The sequence below is a fragment of the Echinops telfairi genome, unplaced genomic scaffold, assembly GCF_000313985.2.
Source record: "Echinops telfairi isolate 266 unplaced genomic scaffold, ASM31398v2 ScPeMD7_7469;HRSCAF=8507_0, whole genome shotgun sequence".
NCBI classification, from domain to species: domain Eukaryota; kingdom Metazoa; phylum Chordata; class Mammalia; order Afrosoricida; family Tenrecidae; genus Echinops; species Echinops telfairi.
The window spans coordinates 88180625-88198416 of NW_022111372.1; the positions used below are offsets into that span (position 1 = coordinate 88180625).

At 38.7% G+C, this 17792-nt stretch overlaps 1 protein-coding gene across 1 annotated transcript in view; it reads right to left on the reverse strand.

Annotated features, from left to right (window-relative positions):
* The window catches only part of RBM27 (RNA binding motif protein 27), a 100351-nt gene that overhangs the window by 73762 nt on the left and 8797 nt on the right, over positions 1 to 17792 (reverse strand). Inside the window, exon 2 of the mRNA XM_045284723.1 lies at positions 1356 to 1474. Coding sequence (XP_045140658.1) covers positions 1356 to 1474 — 119 coding nt within the window. The remainder of the gene's footprint in view (positions 1 to 1355; positions 1475 to 17792) is intronic.

Genomic DNA, 17792 nt, shown 5'->3' on the forward strand with positions numbered 1-17792 from the left:
TGCCATATTCAAAGAACAGCAAGGTGGTGAATGTGGCAAAGTGCTATACAGGTACGTGACAGGACATGAAATCAGAGAGGCAGCAGGGGGCGCCTCAAATAAACTCTGAAGACTATGGAAAGGACTTTGGTAAAATGGGAAGTTAAATGTACAAAGAAAAAAGGATTATGCCCACCACATGAAGGCTATCAAGAGGTGGGCTTGTTATCCTAACAAACAGCATTGTTATCTTAAGCTCTTACCTCTCAACCATCAAGTAGACTGTATTTCAAACTGCCAAGAACTCAATCATTTAAAAAGTATTTGAGCTGGCACTGCCTCAGCACAGGCAAAGGGAAAAGGAAATGGAAGGAAGAGAGTAATGTGGAGGGGGAAAAAACAGTCTGCTAAAGCACATATTAAGTATTCAAAAGACCCTGGACCTCTCTTTCCTTTCCTATCAATGTTGTTTGTAACTTCAAGATTTTACTGTTGTTTTTAGGCTCAGTTGAGTCAGTCCCAACTCAAAGCAGCCCTATGTACAACAGAAAACACTGCCCTGTATTACACCATCCTCAGAACTGTTGCAATGTTGGAGCCCATTGTGGCCCACTGGTCAATCCATCCTCATTGAGAATCTTTCTCATTTTCCCTGACTTTATTTTATTTATCAATCATAATGTCCTTTTCAAGGGATCGGGCACTCATGAAAATATGCCCAGAGCCTGTTAGACAAAATCTCACCACCCTGACTTTTAAGAAGCATCTGGCTGTATGCTGCCAAAGACAGATCTGCTTGTTCTTTTAGCAGTCCGTTCAATATTCTTTACCAACACCACAATTCGAGTATCAACTCTCAAGTCTTCTTCACTGTACAGCTTTCACATGCACATGAAACTAGTGAAGACACTATGGCTTGGGTCAGGTCCACCTTATTCCTCAATGTGAAACCTTTGCTCTTGAACACTGTACAAAGAGGTACTGTGCAGAAAATTGTCCCACTGCAATTTCCATTCTTCACAATGTTATCCATAGTTTGTTATAATTTATACATTCGAATGCCTTTTGCGTAGTCAATAAAACACAAGTAAACATCTTTTTAGTCTTCTGTTTTGCACCAAAATACATCTAATGTCAGCAATGACGTCCCTTGTGCCAAATTCTTTTCTGAATTGGCTTGACTTTCTGTCAGCTCCCTGTCAATGTACTACTGCTACAATATTTTTTGAATGATCTTCAGCAAAATTTTATTTGCATGTGACATTAATGATATTATTTACTAATTTCCACATTCTGCTAGTTACCTTTCAAGACTTTACTAGGAAGTTTTAAATGTAAAATGTTTAAATATTTAGTTAAAAGGCTGTAATAATTACCTTTTTGTAAAAAGACATCAAGCTGATCGGCACAAAAGGCTTTCAATTCTTTCTCAGGTTTGTCCTTCTTGACCAGTGCAACAACATAGTTGGCTAAGGCTGATGGGTCAGCATCACATCTAGTTAGACAAAGAGAAAACAAAACTTAAAAAATATATATATATGGTGTTATTAAGTCATCTCTATTCTGGAAAGCAAAAGGTAAAGATTTTTTATTTTAAAAAGTGACTGCACACATAGATTAACTATTGCAAATGGCATAAACTCAAGGGGAGATTCTCCTGTTTATTTCTACAAAATAGATCATTGATTCCCATTTTGTGGTTTAATTATACTAAGGTCCTGGTGTACAAAAATCTACACTTATTTGTTCTGGGAATGGTAAAGGAAACAGGAGACAACTAACCTCAAAGTTGCTTTCAGACTCCCAACCTGCAGAAGCACTGTCAGAATAATGACAGCTGCTCCAGTGAGGAAGAGGGGAGTGATGGGACAGCTCTCCTCTCTCTTCTGTCCCTGACCCACCCTTGCCCCCACTGAGACCCCCCCCACCACTCAAAGTTGACATTGCACCCCACCATTAATCTACTAAATGAGTACCGTAAGGATCTTGTTAAAAAGAAGAACACAAGAGGGACTGTGCCGTAAATAAAGAATGTGCAGATAAGAATAGGGGGTAAGAATAGAAGTAAAGTTGTAGGAGGATGGCAGACATCATCTTTTATCTACTTCACATGTTTTTTTCAGTCAGTAGTAGCCTGACCTTGACACAGAAAACTATTTTCTATGCCAGGACATCACATGATCCTTGAGTTATCAACTCCTGACTTACAGCAAAATCTGTCACCCTTAACTTTTATCCATGTCATACAGAGTTTTCATGTTTTAAATACATATTTTTTATACTCTTGATCATCTGTTACCAAACTTACTTATCTACCTACTCTCTTTTCAGGGGGAAAAAATGACTGAGTGCCGATGGCAATTAAAAAAAATTGTACTGAATTGAAGACCACAAGGACTAAGGAAGCCGTTGACCTTGGTGGAAAATCTGACATGAGTTCCAGAGTCCTAAGAGGGCAGGATTTTGGCTGGGGCAGAGAACACACTTCAGCCATTATGCTGGTGGTAACTGCAGAAGTGATTTTGAGAAGATTGATTTTTCAGTGGCAACACGTTCCTGGCCATCGAGGGATCAAAGGCAATGAAGAAGCTAGAAAATATTATTTCATTTCCATTAGAGATTAACCTTCTCTTTCGGAGTTATACTTGTTGATGTCAAATTCCAAAGTTTTTCTTCCCTTTTTCTCACGGCCATGTCCTTATTAAACGGTTTTCTCCATTTTGTTTCTACCTTTTTGTAACAATTGATATTAATATCTTTATAGATTAGTAAAAATATACTTTCCAAAAAACAACCCCAAACAATCTGTACTATAGGCCATAATCCAGGATAAAATACAGGTATCTGCTTTTGCAAACCTCCTGGATCATTCACTTTGGGAAACACTACTCTAGATCTCTCTGTGAAGGCACAGTTAAGTAATACATAGGGTTACTGTGAATGCGCAGATAGTAAATGAAAACATGTAAGTAATGTGATCCTGTCCCAATAAAAAACACTATCAAACAATGAATCTAATGCCATAACCTTTGGCTTTCACTATCAACTAGATAATTAAAGAAGTTTGGCTCTTGATTATCAATCATATACTGAACAATTTTATGAGATTAGTAAGCAAAAGAAAATTCAAGGAACACTCCAAAAAACTCAAACTCATTGCCATAAAGCTGATTCCAACCTTATTGGACAGAGTAGAACTGCCCTAGGGGTTTCAGAGATTGTAATTCTTTATGAAGTACAAAGGTTATCTTTCTCCTATTATCATGGCTGGTGGTTTTGAACTGACCTTACACTTAGCAGCTCAACATTTAACCCATTATGCAACCAGTGCTCTCCAATCAACAATAGAGCCTCAATTCCTTGTATGCTACACTTTGCAAGTTGATAATTCAATAATCTCTTTTCTATTGCCAACATAGGCCATTTTTGTGGGAAAGGCTGATTTCATTAAAAATCATTATTGATTTTATGCCCAAAACTCTAAAAGAGAGCATTTCTGGGGGTTTTTTGCTTTGTTTTTGATGTTTTGAAAAGACACCAATGATCAGGTACCTGATTTTTATTACATAAGTATATCATGACAGAAGAAAAGTTACAGGCACCACGATAATAGAAACACATTTCATCCATGAATTCAGCCAAGGACCAACTAGACGCTCTCTGAGGATCTGACAGTTCAAAACTAGCACAAAGACCCCAAGCTAATGGGTGATGATCTTATCTTACAATGGAGGCCAGAGAGGTTGAGTGGTGTCTGCATTCCTCCTAGTGCTGTCAGAACGGATGCTCTGTGAACTTTTTCTTTTTAATCACTTTATTGGGGACTTGTACGACTCATCACAATCCATATCCATTCATTGTGTCAAGCACATTTGTACATTTGTTGCCATCATCATTCTCAAAACATTTTCTTTTTACTTGAGCCCTTGGTATCAACTCATTTTTTCTGTCCCTTCCCCAACCCCCCTCCGTCCTGAACCCTTGATAATTTATAAATTATTATTATTTCATGTCTTACACTGACCGATGTCTCCCTTCACCCAGTTTCCTGTTGTCTGTCCCCCTGGGAGGAGGTGGTTCCCCCTTTCTCCTCCCACCTTCTCCTTCCTGGTATCACTACTCTCAATATGGGTCCTGAGGGTTTTACAGGTCCTGGATTCCTGTGTTTCCAGCTCTTATCTGTACCCGTGCACATGCTCTGGTCTAAGCATCTATAAGGTAGAATGGGGTCATGGTAGTGGGGAGGGAGGGGGGGGGTGAGAAGCATTAAGGAACTAGAGGAAAGTTGTATGTTTCAACGGTGCTATACTATACCCTGACTGGCTTATCTCTTCCTTGTGACCCTTCTGTAAGGGGATGTCCAATTGTCTACAAAGGGCTTTATGTCTCGACTCGGCAATCCCCCTCATTTACATGATAGAATTTTTTACTCTGGGTCTTTCATGCCTGATACCTGATCCTATCAACACCTCATTATCACACAGTGTGGTGTGCTTCTTCCATGTGGGCTTTTTTGCTTCTCAGCTAGAGAGCCGCTTGTTTATCTTCAAGGCTTTAAGACCCTAGATGCTGTATCTTTTGATAGCCAGGCACCATCAGCTTTCTGAACCACATTTGTTTATGCATCCATTTTGTCTTCAATAATCGTGTCGGGAAGGTTATTAGAACAAAGTGTTTTTGTGTTGAGGGAGTACTTGAGTAGAGACCCAATGTCGGTCTGGTATCTTTTTTTTAAATCATTTTATTAGGGGCACATACAACTCTTATCACAATCCATACACACATCAATTGTGTAAAGCGCATTTGTACGTTCATTACCCTCATCATTCTAAAAATATTTCCTCTCCTCGTCTGCTATCTTAATACTAAACCTATAAATATATGTACACAGATCTATATCCTTACTGTATAATCAAATATATTTACATATGTAAACTCCTGTATTTAGACCTCTGTAAATGCCCTTTGCCTCCTAGTTCTTTCCTCCATTTCCTAAAAGAACCCATTTCAATGACTGTCAACTTTTTACAAGGCTACTTAAAAAAAGAAATTACAATCATCGGTCAAAATGTACTAGGAGATAGTATAAAGATTTGTTATGCAAAAAATACAAATTACATTTTAGAATATTACAGTAAGTCATTTAATAAGTTCAATGGCAAACTCCTAAATTAGATATACATGAAAAAAAGTTACATCTGCTATATCCACTCTGTCTATTGTATATTTATAATCTATAAATGGAAAGGTAGAATCTTAAATTCACCCTGAGAACAATAGGAAATTTAATCAGTGTTGTTCTAATTAACATTTATATGCAGGGAAAAAGCAAAACCAAAAACAAACACACACCACTTCTATATTTACTTAGAACTAGAATTTCCAGTTCCTGGGTAAGGAGGAGATTTTGGCACTGAGAATATTTTTTTAAAATAAGTAAGAATGGCAGGAAGATATTTTATTCTCTAGTGTGATCAGAACTTTCAAGGATTCTCATGACCTAATAGCTATAAAGCTGGGCAAAGATACGAAGTTTCCAGTAAGAAACAGAAAAACAATCAGAATACTGGTTATGTGGCGTGCACTAAGCAAATCCAGGCATCTAATGGTGACAATGTGGTTATACACTGGTCAGCAGTTTGTAACAATCAAATGTTCCACAGGAGAAAAAAATGGAGGCTTTCTACTCTAAAGAGGCTCTGAAAGCTACAGGAGTTTCAATGGGATGGAAGTGAGTAGCAACAATACAAACCAAAACTCACTGCCACTCAGTTAAGTCCAACTCATAGTTACCCTATAGGGCAGTGGAGAAACAGCCTCGAGTGTCCAAGACTGACTGTTTAAGAGTGAAAGCTTCATCACTCTCCCCAAGAGCTGCTGGTAATTCCATACTGCTGACCTTTCAGATCGCAGCCCAAAGCATAACCACTACACCACCAAGGCTCCTGAGTAGGAATAATACATTTAGTCCTCAAACTATGAAAAGAACTGCAGAGATAGGCTCCTTCTCAAGAAATACACATTGATGTGATAATGCTTTAAAACAAGATTCACAGTTACAGCAAAGTACAGAAAGGGTAAACACCAAGAAAAAGAATGATCCCAGATTTCTGCCCCCAATACAAAAGCATCTTTACATTCAAAAGCACATGTTTTAATGTAGGAAGCATCAAATGAAAATGAAAGAGTCACTACCAAAAAGGACTGGTGATATATAGTCAGTATTGCCCTCTCTTATGTGATGTACCATAATTCTAGATGGGAGTTCTCTGCTTTACAAACAGAGGGGATTAAAGTGGGTTAAATCATGACCTTAGTAGAAGGTGGGAGTTAATATCCTTCGTCTTCCTTGGGAATATCATTGGCTAAAATGTAAAAGCCATTCCTCCATCAAAGCCATTCCTCTGTGCGTAAGAGCCATCTGAGAGAAAGGAAGAGAAATCCCAGGATCCTCAGAAGGGCCTGTTCCAGATCTGTCTGAAGTGTGGGGAGTTACGAATAGAGTCTGTGGCACAGAGAGGAGACTACAGGTCTGAGCAAGAGCCAGCAGCCAGACTGGGACATGAAACTGAGCAACATGTGGGCTTTCTCATTCACTGAAGGCAGAGGCCAAGGGACTCTATATCTAAGAGGCTGAGGATCAGAGAGAGACACTAATTGGCTAGCTAAAGAGAAGTGCTGTTGTGGACCAAGGACTGTACCTTAACTGTCTACTGGTCCTGACCTGTGGTAACCTATTAACTTCCCAAATAAACCCCATTAATTGTGAGTATTGTCTGTGAGTTCGGTGGTCACTGAAACAAATTAATGACCCCAGCCAATTAACTTCCCTAGTAAACCCCCTTAATTGTGTGAGTTTTGTGTGGCCACTACAACATATTACTGAACCCAGCATAGATGTAGAGTGGTGTGTGAGGAACAGTTCGTGTCAGATTAGGTAAAGGAGGATAGAGCATGGAGGCATATCTGACCCCTGCCTCACCATGGCAATAGGAAAGTCTGAGGAGTTCCAATATGGCCATCCTAAGCCATTTAATGCAATTGGTCAATGTTGAATCTTAAGCGAAAGCATTTGATCAAGCAATAGGAGAAAGTTGAAGCTGTACTGACAGTATTAGCTTAAAAAGGCTCTAGGAATTGATGTAATATAAATTGAGATGTTTTCACAAACACTGGCAGTACCTACTCATTTATGCCAAGAAATTTGGAAAATAGTTATTTGATCAATAATCTGGAAGCAATCCATATTCATGCCCATTACAAAGAAAGTTAATCTAACAGAATTGGAAAATTATCAAATAGCATTAATCTCACATGCAAAAGTAAAGTTGTGCAGAAATTAAGAAAGAAATGGTTGCAGTAGTACATCAACAAGTAACTTCTAGAAGTTCAAGCTGGATGCAAAAGAGAAGCTACAAAGGGTTCAAGTAGAAGACGAATGTTTTGAGAATGATGATGGCAACAAATGTACATTATGTGCTTGACAGAATGGATGGATGGATTGTGATAAGAATTGTACGAGCTCCCAGTAAAATGATTTTTTTTAAAAGCCACCCCAAGGCCAGCAGTTCAAAATCGACACTCCATGGGAGAAACACACAGGGGGCGCTCTACTCCTGTAAAGAATGATTGTCTCAGAAAACTGCAGGGACAGGTCTACCCTGTTCTACAGGGTTTGTTACAATTCAGCATCAACTTAATGGCAGTGAGTTTGGCTTTTTCTTTTTTTCAATCAAGTAGATTTCAACTATTAGTGCTCCAAGACTGTAAATCATTGAGAGCAGATAGCCTAATCTTTCTTCTGTAGAGAAGGTGGTGGGTCTGAGCCCCTGGTCTCCTAGTTAGAAGTCCAATGCTTACCGAACTTTGCCATCTATGGAGCAGTTCTGCTCTGTAATAACAAGCCAGGCCTGTTCTTCATCACTTAGTAGTCAAAGGCAAGCCATTTGCACTTGCAGAGCATAGTTACAGTCCTTCTTATCCAGGGTACTCTAGGATAGAGAAGAGAGCCTTTCCTTCTCATTGCCACTCCCAGATCATTACTACCTCTTGTCTTATGAGGTCTATACCATTTCCCTCCCTTATCCACCCTCTTCATCGTGACACCTAACAAATGCCATCTAACTTCCTCATTCACGAAAGGTTTTGGACACTCAACTTGGCATTTCTTTTCATCCCATGTTCATGCCTTCAAGGATGAATAACCTCCAGATCCATACAGAACAGCAATCTGATAAATTAAGCACCAGATTCACTCTCTCCCAACCTGAAATTTCCATGAATTTGTCTCAAAGGCATTTAAAAAGTGAAAAACAACTCATGACCTGCCTACTTCCCAAGCTACAGCCCACTTCTTGTGTTCTCTCTCTCAATAAATATACAGACCACCATATAGTTGTCTGGAGTATGAATCAGCATTACCTGCTTGCTCTTTCTATCTGAAACATCACATAAACCTATTCTACTGTAGTAGGTCTTGAACCCATCCATGTTTCTCCATTTCTACTTTCACTATCCTATCTAAGCATCTAGTGTATTATGCGATTACCCCAGCAAGCTAAGAAATTATTTCAATGAACCTACTCTTACACATTCTTTATGCCAGTCTATTTGGGACCCTAAAACCCAAAGGGAACTTTATTGCCTTTTCTGTATTGCCAGCATACATACACAGTGTTGGCTATGAAGCAAATGTTTACTAAATAAACAACAGTTTGGAAAATGAGGAGAAAAAGAGAGAAGCTACAAAGAGGCTATCAATGTTAACATTGTGATGGATCTTGAGTGAAAAGAATAGCAGACAGATGTATTCCTGAGTAAGCAAAGGTATTCATTCAACTGTGTAGACCATAACAATGGGTAACATTTCAAAGACAGAAATTCCAGAACATTTAAGTATGCTCATGGAGAACTTGTTCATAGACCAAGAGACAAATCAGAACAGAACAAGAGATTGCTGTATGGTTTAAAATCAGTAAAGGTATGCATCAATCTGTATCTGCTGCAGAAGAACTTTTTAAAGTGGTGAAAAGCAAAGATGTCTCTTAGAGGACTAAGGTGCACCTGACTCAAGCAATAGTATTTTTAATTGCTTCACAGGCATGTGGAAGTTGAACATTGGAAGACCTAAGAAAAATGAATGCATTTAAATTATGGCGCTGGCAAAGAACACTGGACATACTATGGACTGCCAAAAGAACAAACAAGTCTATCTTATAAGTAGTACAGCCAGGAAGGTTACTTAGAAGCAAAGATGGCCAGACTTCATTTCACGTATTTTGGACATGTTATCAGCAGAGAACAGTCTCTGGAAAAGGACATCATGCTTGGTAAAGTGGAAGGGCAGAAAAAGCGAAGACGACCCTCAAGGAAATGAACTGACATAGTGACTGCAGCAATGGGCTCAACTGTAACAATTGTGAAGATGGTGAAGGGACTGGGCAGCACTTTGTTCTGTTGTACGCACGGCTTGCTATGAATCAGAACAAACTCAATAGCGCTTAACAAATAATATTCAATTTGTATGTTGATCGAGAGTTGGACTTTGCGAAACAGAACAAGACAGAACGGTTAAAGGAAAAATAACTAAGAACCTGCAATATACAGACTATACAACCTTGCTTGCTGAAAGTCCAGAGGAGTTAAAGCATTTAGTGATGGAAGATCAAAGATTACAGTTTTTAATATGGATTATACCTCAGCAAAAAGAAAATAAAAATCTTCATAATTGAACAAATAAACACTTTGATAAACTGAGAAATGAGATTCAAGTTGTCAAGGATTTCTTTTTACTTGGATACATAACCAATGCCAATGCAAACAGCAGTCAAGGAATCAAATGACACACTGCACTGAGCAAATCTGCATGGAAAGGCTAGACGATAAAAAAGGAAGATCAGAGAATTGATGCCTTTGGATTATGCTGTTGGTAAAAAAAATAATCAATCTACCACAGACTGCCAGAGAACCAATCAATCTGTCTTGGATAGTGTGATTTGCTCCTTAGAAATAAGGATGGTAAGACTTACTCTCCTGTATTTTATAGGGACCTATCCCAAGGAAAGGGCATCATGCTTTGTAGAGGCCCAGTGAAAAAGAGGTCCACCTTCAATGAAATAGAATGACACTGTGGCTGCAACAATGGCCTCAAATATAAGAATGATGATGAGGATGCTGTAGGACTTGGCAGTGCTTCAGCCTCTTGTACATAGGCGAGCTCTCAGTTGGAAATGACTCAATGGCACTTCAACGACATATAACTACAAAATATTCTATTTTCTACTCCTGTAAAGTTAATCTCAGAAAATCATAAGGGCAGTTAGTTCTACCCTGCTCTACAGATTCGCTATGAGTTGCCACTGACTTGATGGCAATGAATTTGTTTTTGTTTTTTTTATTTGAAGGAGGAGCTCTGGTGACACAGCATGCTAACCATAAGGTCAGCAGACTGAGTCCACCAGTCACTCAGAGGGAGAAAGATGACACTTTCTATTCCTATAAGGAGTTACTGTCTTGGAAACCCACAAATTCTATGTTCTAAACCAGTGGTTCTCAACCTTCTGAATGCTGCAACCCTCACACACACAACCATAAAACTATTTTTGTTGCTACATCGTAACTAATTTTGCTACTGTTATAATTCAGGTGACCCTTGTGAAAGAGTGGCTTGGCCCACAGGCTGAGAACCGCTGTCCTAAAGGGTCCAGTGGTGATACTTAAAAAGTATTAGGGAGTTTTGTGCTGTGATTTTCAAAGTCTTTACTATGTTTGTACTTAAGTCTTTCAACGTAATGACCTTAGGATATAATCTTTAAAAACTGACGATTACGATTCTGTAGCTAATGTACTGATGCGGCTAGTAGCCCAACCAGAAGTGTTACCACAAAAAAGCAAGCACAACTGAGTTTTTTGATAGATAAGACAAAACCCACCCTCCCGATATCAATTCTTACTTCTTTTACCCCAAAATAGAACTTTTAATGTGTTAGCTATTTGTGATAGCAAAGTTTATGGGAATCCTTTTATGCTTAAATATAGCAATTAATATACTTTAGAATGGAAGAGATTTACAAGTTTTTGATCCTTGGTTAGGTTAAAAAACCATTTTCTGGAGGAAAAAAAATGGGCTTTTAACAATGACACTATACTGATACCTATCTTAAGTTACTATTAGGTGTTAATAACAATCATGAATTACTAGGCTCACTTTATAAATAACTAATTATGCTGTGGACTGCCAAAACAACCAACAACCAGAATGCTCCTCAGTAAAGAGCAAGACTTTGACTACGTGATTTTGTTTTGAGTTGAGGAAGTACTTGAGTAGAGGTCCAATGCCCCTCTGCTACCTTAATACTTAACATATAAATATATGTACATAGACTCCCTTAAAACAAGAATACTTTGTTCTATTAAACTGGAATTCCATGATGCTTTCCTTCCCGACACAATAAAGCGGGTGCATAAGCAAATGTGGTGAAGAAAGCTGATATAGCCTGGCTATAAAAAGATATAGCATCTAGGGTCTTACACACTTGACAAGCGGCCATCTAGCTGAAAAGTACCAAAGCCCACATGGAAGAAGCATACCAGCCTGTGTGATCACGAGGTGCCAAAGGGATATTATCAGGCATCAAAGAACAAAAAAATCCTATCACTGTGTGCTCACCTCCCGATACGATCACTGAAAACAATGGGTGCATAAGTAAACGTGGCAAAGAAAGCTGATGGTGCCTGGCTATCAAAAGATATAGCGTCTGGGGTCTTAAAGACTTAAAGGTAAACAAGCGTCCATCTAACTCAGAAGCAACAAAGCCCACATGGAAGAAGCACACAGCCTGTGTGATCAGGTGTCGAAGGGATCAGGTATCAGACATCAGGCACCAAAGAACAAAAAAATCGTATTATTGTGAATGAGGGAGAGTGCTGAGTAGAGACCCAAAGCCCATCTGTAGGCAACTGGACATCCCCTTACCGAAGGGTTGCGGGGAGGAGTTGAGCCAGTCAGGATGCAGTATAGCACCGTTGAAACATACAACTTTCCTCTAGCTCTTTAATGCTTCCTCCCCACCAGCATGATCCCAATTTACCTTACAAATCTGGCTAGACCAGAGGATGTACACTGGTACAGATAGGAACTGGAAACACAGGGAATCCAGGGCAGATGATCCTTTTAGGACCGGCAGTGAGAGTGGCGATACCGGGAGGGTGGGGTAGAAATGGGGAACCGATTACAGGGATCTACATATAACCTCCTCCCTGGGGAACGGACAACAGAAAAGTGGGTGAAGGGAGACGTCAGACAGTATAAGATATGACAAAATAATAATTTATAAATTATCAAGGGTTCATGAGGGAGGGGGGAGTGTAGAGGGAAGGGAAAAAACGAGCTGATGCCAGGGGCTTAAGTGGAGAACAAATGTTTTGAGAATGATGAGGGCAACAAATGTACAAATGTGCTTTATACAATTGATGTATCTATGGATTGTGATAAGAGTTGTATGAGCCCCCAATAAAATGATTTTTTTAAATAGTAATAAATATATGTATAGATCTATTTCCCTGTCCTTATATATTAATATATTTATATATGTACATGCCTATATTTAGACCTCCTTTGCCTTCTAATTCTTTCCTCGATTTCCTTTTATTTCCCTCTCCATGTTCAGCCTTCATTCGGGTTTCAGTAATTCCTCTCGGCTACATTGCCCTTGATCTACCCCAACCAGGCCTCCTACACCCTGTTTACCATCGATTTAGATCAATTGTTCCCTTATCCCTGGGTTGGTTGATGCCCCCTTTCTTTCCCCTGCTTAACCCCCCCCCCCATGTGCCCTGCTTATCTTATCTAGATAGACATGCAGAGACAATAAGCACAAAAACAATACAAAGCAAAACAAAGAAACAAAACATTAAAAACAACAACAAGAACAAGGATAAAAAAAGAGAAAAGCCTAAATTAGTTTCAGGTCTGTTGACCTTTAGGAGTGTTTTCTGGTAGAGTCTATGGGGTGCTGCTACTCCCTGGCCCCAAAGTCTATTTTTTGGTATTCCCCGGGGACTTCATTGTTTTGCTCCCCTTGCTGCTCTGTTTCACACACTTAGTGTTTTGCCCCAGTGTGGTGGGATCAGATTGGACACAATTCCCGCACCATGTCTCCAGTGTTGTCCTTCTGTCGTACATAGGGTCACTTTGAGTCAGAACCAACTCAGTTGCACCTAACAACACTCTGTATCTATCATGAGGAAAGACTAATAGTTAGAAAAGAACCTCTTATTTTGTAAAGCAAGTGTCTGTGAAAACAACGAGAAACCCTCAATGAAATGGATGACATAAGAGCCATAGCAATAGGCTCAAACATATCAAACATCATGAAACTGGCATAAAAGCAGGCAACATTTAGTTTTGTTGTACTTAAGGCTGCCATGAGTCAAAGTCTACTGACAGTAACTAACAACAAATCAGGGCATAATCAAATTAGGAAAGCCACTCATGAACCTGCAAACAGTATCCCTGTAGAATTAAAACTCAGCAGTAATTCCACTAAGTCAAGTCTATATCACAGCACATACACTTTTCTAATGTGCATGTGCCCAACTGTTTTTGCTAGGTGCCATCAAGTTGATTTTCAAGTCAGCAACCCATATGACAGAACAGAACTGCCCCACAAAATTTTCTAGGCTGTAATCTTTACTTGAGGCAGGTCTCCAAACGGTCAACCGTTTGGTTAGCAGTGCCAGGGCTCCTTGCATAATTTAAGATATTCCAAGTTTTAACAAAAATTAAAAATCACATCTGGCACAATAAAATCAATTAGAATGAATGAAGGTAGCTAACAAAAATGCCACTCTAAAAATGCCTTACATCTCATCAGAAGACCCAAAACAAACAAACAAAAAAACATACTGTTGAGAATGATGGAGGTGAGAGCAGAAACCCAAAATCCATCTGTAGACAATGGGACATCCCATCACAGAAGGGTGCAAGGTAAGGATGAGTCGACCAGGATGAAGTACAGTACTGAAGAAACACACAAAAATCCTCTGGTTCCTTGAGCCTTCCTCACCCCCCACTATCATGACCCCAATCCTGCCTTTCATTGTGGGCTAGGCAGGAGCATGTACACAGGTACAGATAAGAGCTCAGGACCCACGGAATCAAGGACAGATAAACCTCTCAGGAACAGAAACAGGAGTAGCGATACCAGGGGAAGGTGGTGGGAAGGTGGGGAGAGGAGGGGGGAGAGATACTGCTGGGGAAGGGAGACAGTGGTTGTTGAAGGATATGAAAATAATAATAAATTATAATTTATCAAGGGGTCACAAGGGTGGGATGGCAGGGAGGGAGGGTAAAAAGAGGAGCTGATACCAAGGGCTCAAGTAAATGTTTAGAAAATAATGATGGCAACATATGTACAAATGCTTGATACAATTGATGTATGGATTGTTATAAGAGCTGTAATGGCCCCAATAAAATGATCTTTTAAAAATTAAAAAGCCTTATTTATAAAATCCGTAAATTTTTCTTTTTCTTCTTTAATGAAATCTTTGTTGCAGCTGTAGCACATGGCTGCCAGGCTGCCACAGAAAAGTTCAAACGTATACCCAACCCCAAAGCTGAAGAGTAAAGGTCTACATTAGGCTCCAAGCCAAGACATACTTTACTGGAAAACCATTACAGTCCATTTGATTTAGTAAATAAGCCACGATTCTTTCAACCTTTTCCACTTTCAGAGAAATTCATGTTTTTCTTAATATAGGTCTAATTTTCTTTAACTTTTACTTTAGCGTACTCTTCATCAGAAGAGTACTCTTCTTCAGAAGTCAGACAACTAATGCATCTGCTACTATGTACAGGAAAAAGGAAAACACAACTCCTGATCCTACTGAATAGTTAGAATTATTTTAAATGTTGGTATTCTTCTTTGACTCAGTAGTTCCCAGTGTGGAAAACTATTCTAGGGAAATAAAACCAGATATAAAAAGTATGACAGCACCTATGAAATTTTAAATATATATTGCATACAAATATTACTTAGTTAAGGTACCTATTCTCTTATTGTCAGTTGTTTCTGAGATATCCATTCAAGGTACTGTACAAAAGCAATATGCAAATGTGAAAAAATGCTTATGATAAAACATCAATGGGAGAAATCAAGTTAAAAAATTGTTGGTGGCATCTGATTCAAATTACATAAAAAGTTCATACACAAGAGAAACCGGAAAGCATAAAAACAATTTCGTTCTTTTTTCTCTATTTTCTATAATGAAATAATGCTTTTTGTAAGAAACTGGAGGAAAATAAAAAGTCTGTGAAATCTGTGTTTGGATTAACTCTATAATCAGACCAACAAAAAAAACCCACTGTCACCAAGTCAATTCCAACTCGCAGCAACCTTATATAAGATTCCCGAGGTGGAAATTTTCTTTTCTTTTTTTTTTTTTTTGAGGCTGTAATTTTCATGGGAGCAGATAGCCTCATCTTTTCACCTCCAGAATGGATGGTGGATTTTGAAGCACCAACCTTTCAGTTATCAATCCAAGGCTTATACAGCCACACCTCCAAGATTCCATGTAAAACAGTACTAGAAAGAAGTAAAAGTACAGCTGATTTTATCCAAGAATATAATAACTATATTAAGGTCTAGAAACCGGTTAACAGGTTTGACCCACTGTGTCCATGCCTACTCACAGTGACCCTATGCAAGGTTCCAAAACTTTAAATCTTTCCTGGACCAGACAGCCTTTTTCTCTTTCAGAGCAACTGGTGGGTTCAAACTGCTGACCTTGGGGTTAGCACCTCAATGCTTATTAGCACACTATGCCACCAGAGCTCCTAATTAAAAAAAAAAAAAATCCATAACACACAAAAACCCAAACTCACTGCCATCAAGCTGATGCCAACTCATAGTGAACCAATTGGGCAGGACAGAAGTGTCCCTGTGAATTTCCAAAAGTGTAACTTTTTATGGGGGCTGAAAACCTGATCTTTCTCCCTGGGAGCACCTGGTGACTTCGAACTGCTGCCTTGTAGTTAACTCATAACTCAATTCATAACCCCTACACACCAGAGCTCTTACATAGTACACATTAGAGACATTTGTATTTTTATTCTTTTCAAGATAGAACTTTATTCTTCCCATGAATTAGGATTTTCATGGGTGAATCTGATGTGGGGGATATATACACATTGTCAGTTGCAAATACCATTTTGATATTCTAATTAAATATCCTCCCCCCTCAAAAACAACAACCAAAAAACCGCTGCCAAGTAGATTCCAGGACAAAGAAGACTAGCCCCAGAAGGTTTCTAAGGCTATACTTTTTTACAGAAGCAGATTACAGTATCTTTCTCACCTTAAATGGTAATGGCCAGCTAAATGTACCACCAAAATGGGACTATTAAAAAGAACTTACTTTTCGAAATGTCAACCAACCTAAATATACGCATGTAGAAATTCACTCATTTAAACATTTACTAAGTACTTATTAAGTGTCACATTGCACGTCTTGCTTAGTAATGAAATTATTTTGAGTAAGACAGACCTTACCCTGCAAAAGGAGATGGATAAAAGACAAGTAATTCTATACAAAATAACAAATGGTAAAGAAGAAATTAATAACAAGGTAACAACATTGTGAGAGGATGAAAGACAATGGTGGTAAGAAACATAGAATATCAATTAGGCCAAGAACAATGAAGTCTGACATATATTAGGGAGACAAATGGATGGAAGAACAAATATGAGTTGGCTTCAACAAGAATTTTTAATACCATTGTCTTTCAATTTTCCCATTAACTGTTTAAATACTCCTCTTATATTAACTAAAAAACCCACAAGAAACCCTAAAAGTCATTGCCATGGAGTCAGTTCTGATTCACAGTGACCCTACAGGGCAGACTAGAACTGCCCTGCTGTGGCCTGTCAAGACTACAACTCTTTATGAGTAGAAAGTCTCTTCTTGACATGGCTGGTGGTTTCAAACACCTGACCCTGGAATTAGCAACCCAACGTATAACCCACTATGCCACTAGGGCTCCCCTAAACTATGTTAATAGTTAATAAACTAAAACTTGGCAAAAGGGTTAGGGTTAGGAAAAAGCAAGTTTTAAAATAAAAAATAAATAAAACTTGGCAAGAAGTCTCTAGTCAAATAAGTTCTTGTTGTCAAGGTCTCTTTAAACAAGTCCCAAAGCACTTTCAACCCACTACCATCAAGTTGATTACAACTCACAGCAACCCTACAGGATGCCCCCATAATTTCCAAGGCAGTAAGTCTTTCCAGGTGCCGAGTGTCACATCTTCTCTAATGCCACCCAACTTCAGAGACATACTAATTATTTGAAGTCAGGAAGTATACCTTTGAAAATTATCAGTACTTCTCAATCTTCAGAATATACTAAAAAAAAAATCATTTAAGCCTACTTGTTTATTCATCAAGGAAGCCAGGTCTAACAGCTCATTTTAGTTAACTAGAAAGATTGCTAGCCAACGTTTAACTTAATAAAGATTGAAAACCCATAGCAGCTTGAAAATGCTAGATCTCAATGGGGGATAAATATATCCCCCATTGCCAACGAACAAATCTAAGCCAATTAAAATGATCTCAGTATGTGATTGCTGTCTTTTCCAGCAGTAAAATTCAGAGATAACTTATTCACCCTCATGGAACACTTAAAAAGGCCCTGATATATGGCCCTAACTCTCAGAAACTACACAAGTCTTTGGTTTTCGTGAAAAACCTCTGTTCCTACTTACAAGAAATGCAAAGAAAGGATCAGTTATCAGACACCACAATCACTGAAGACAAAC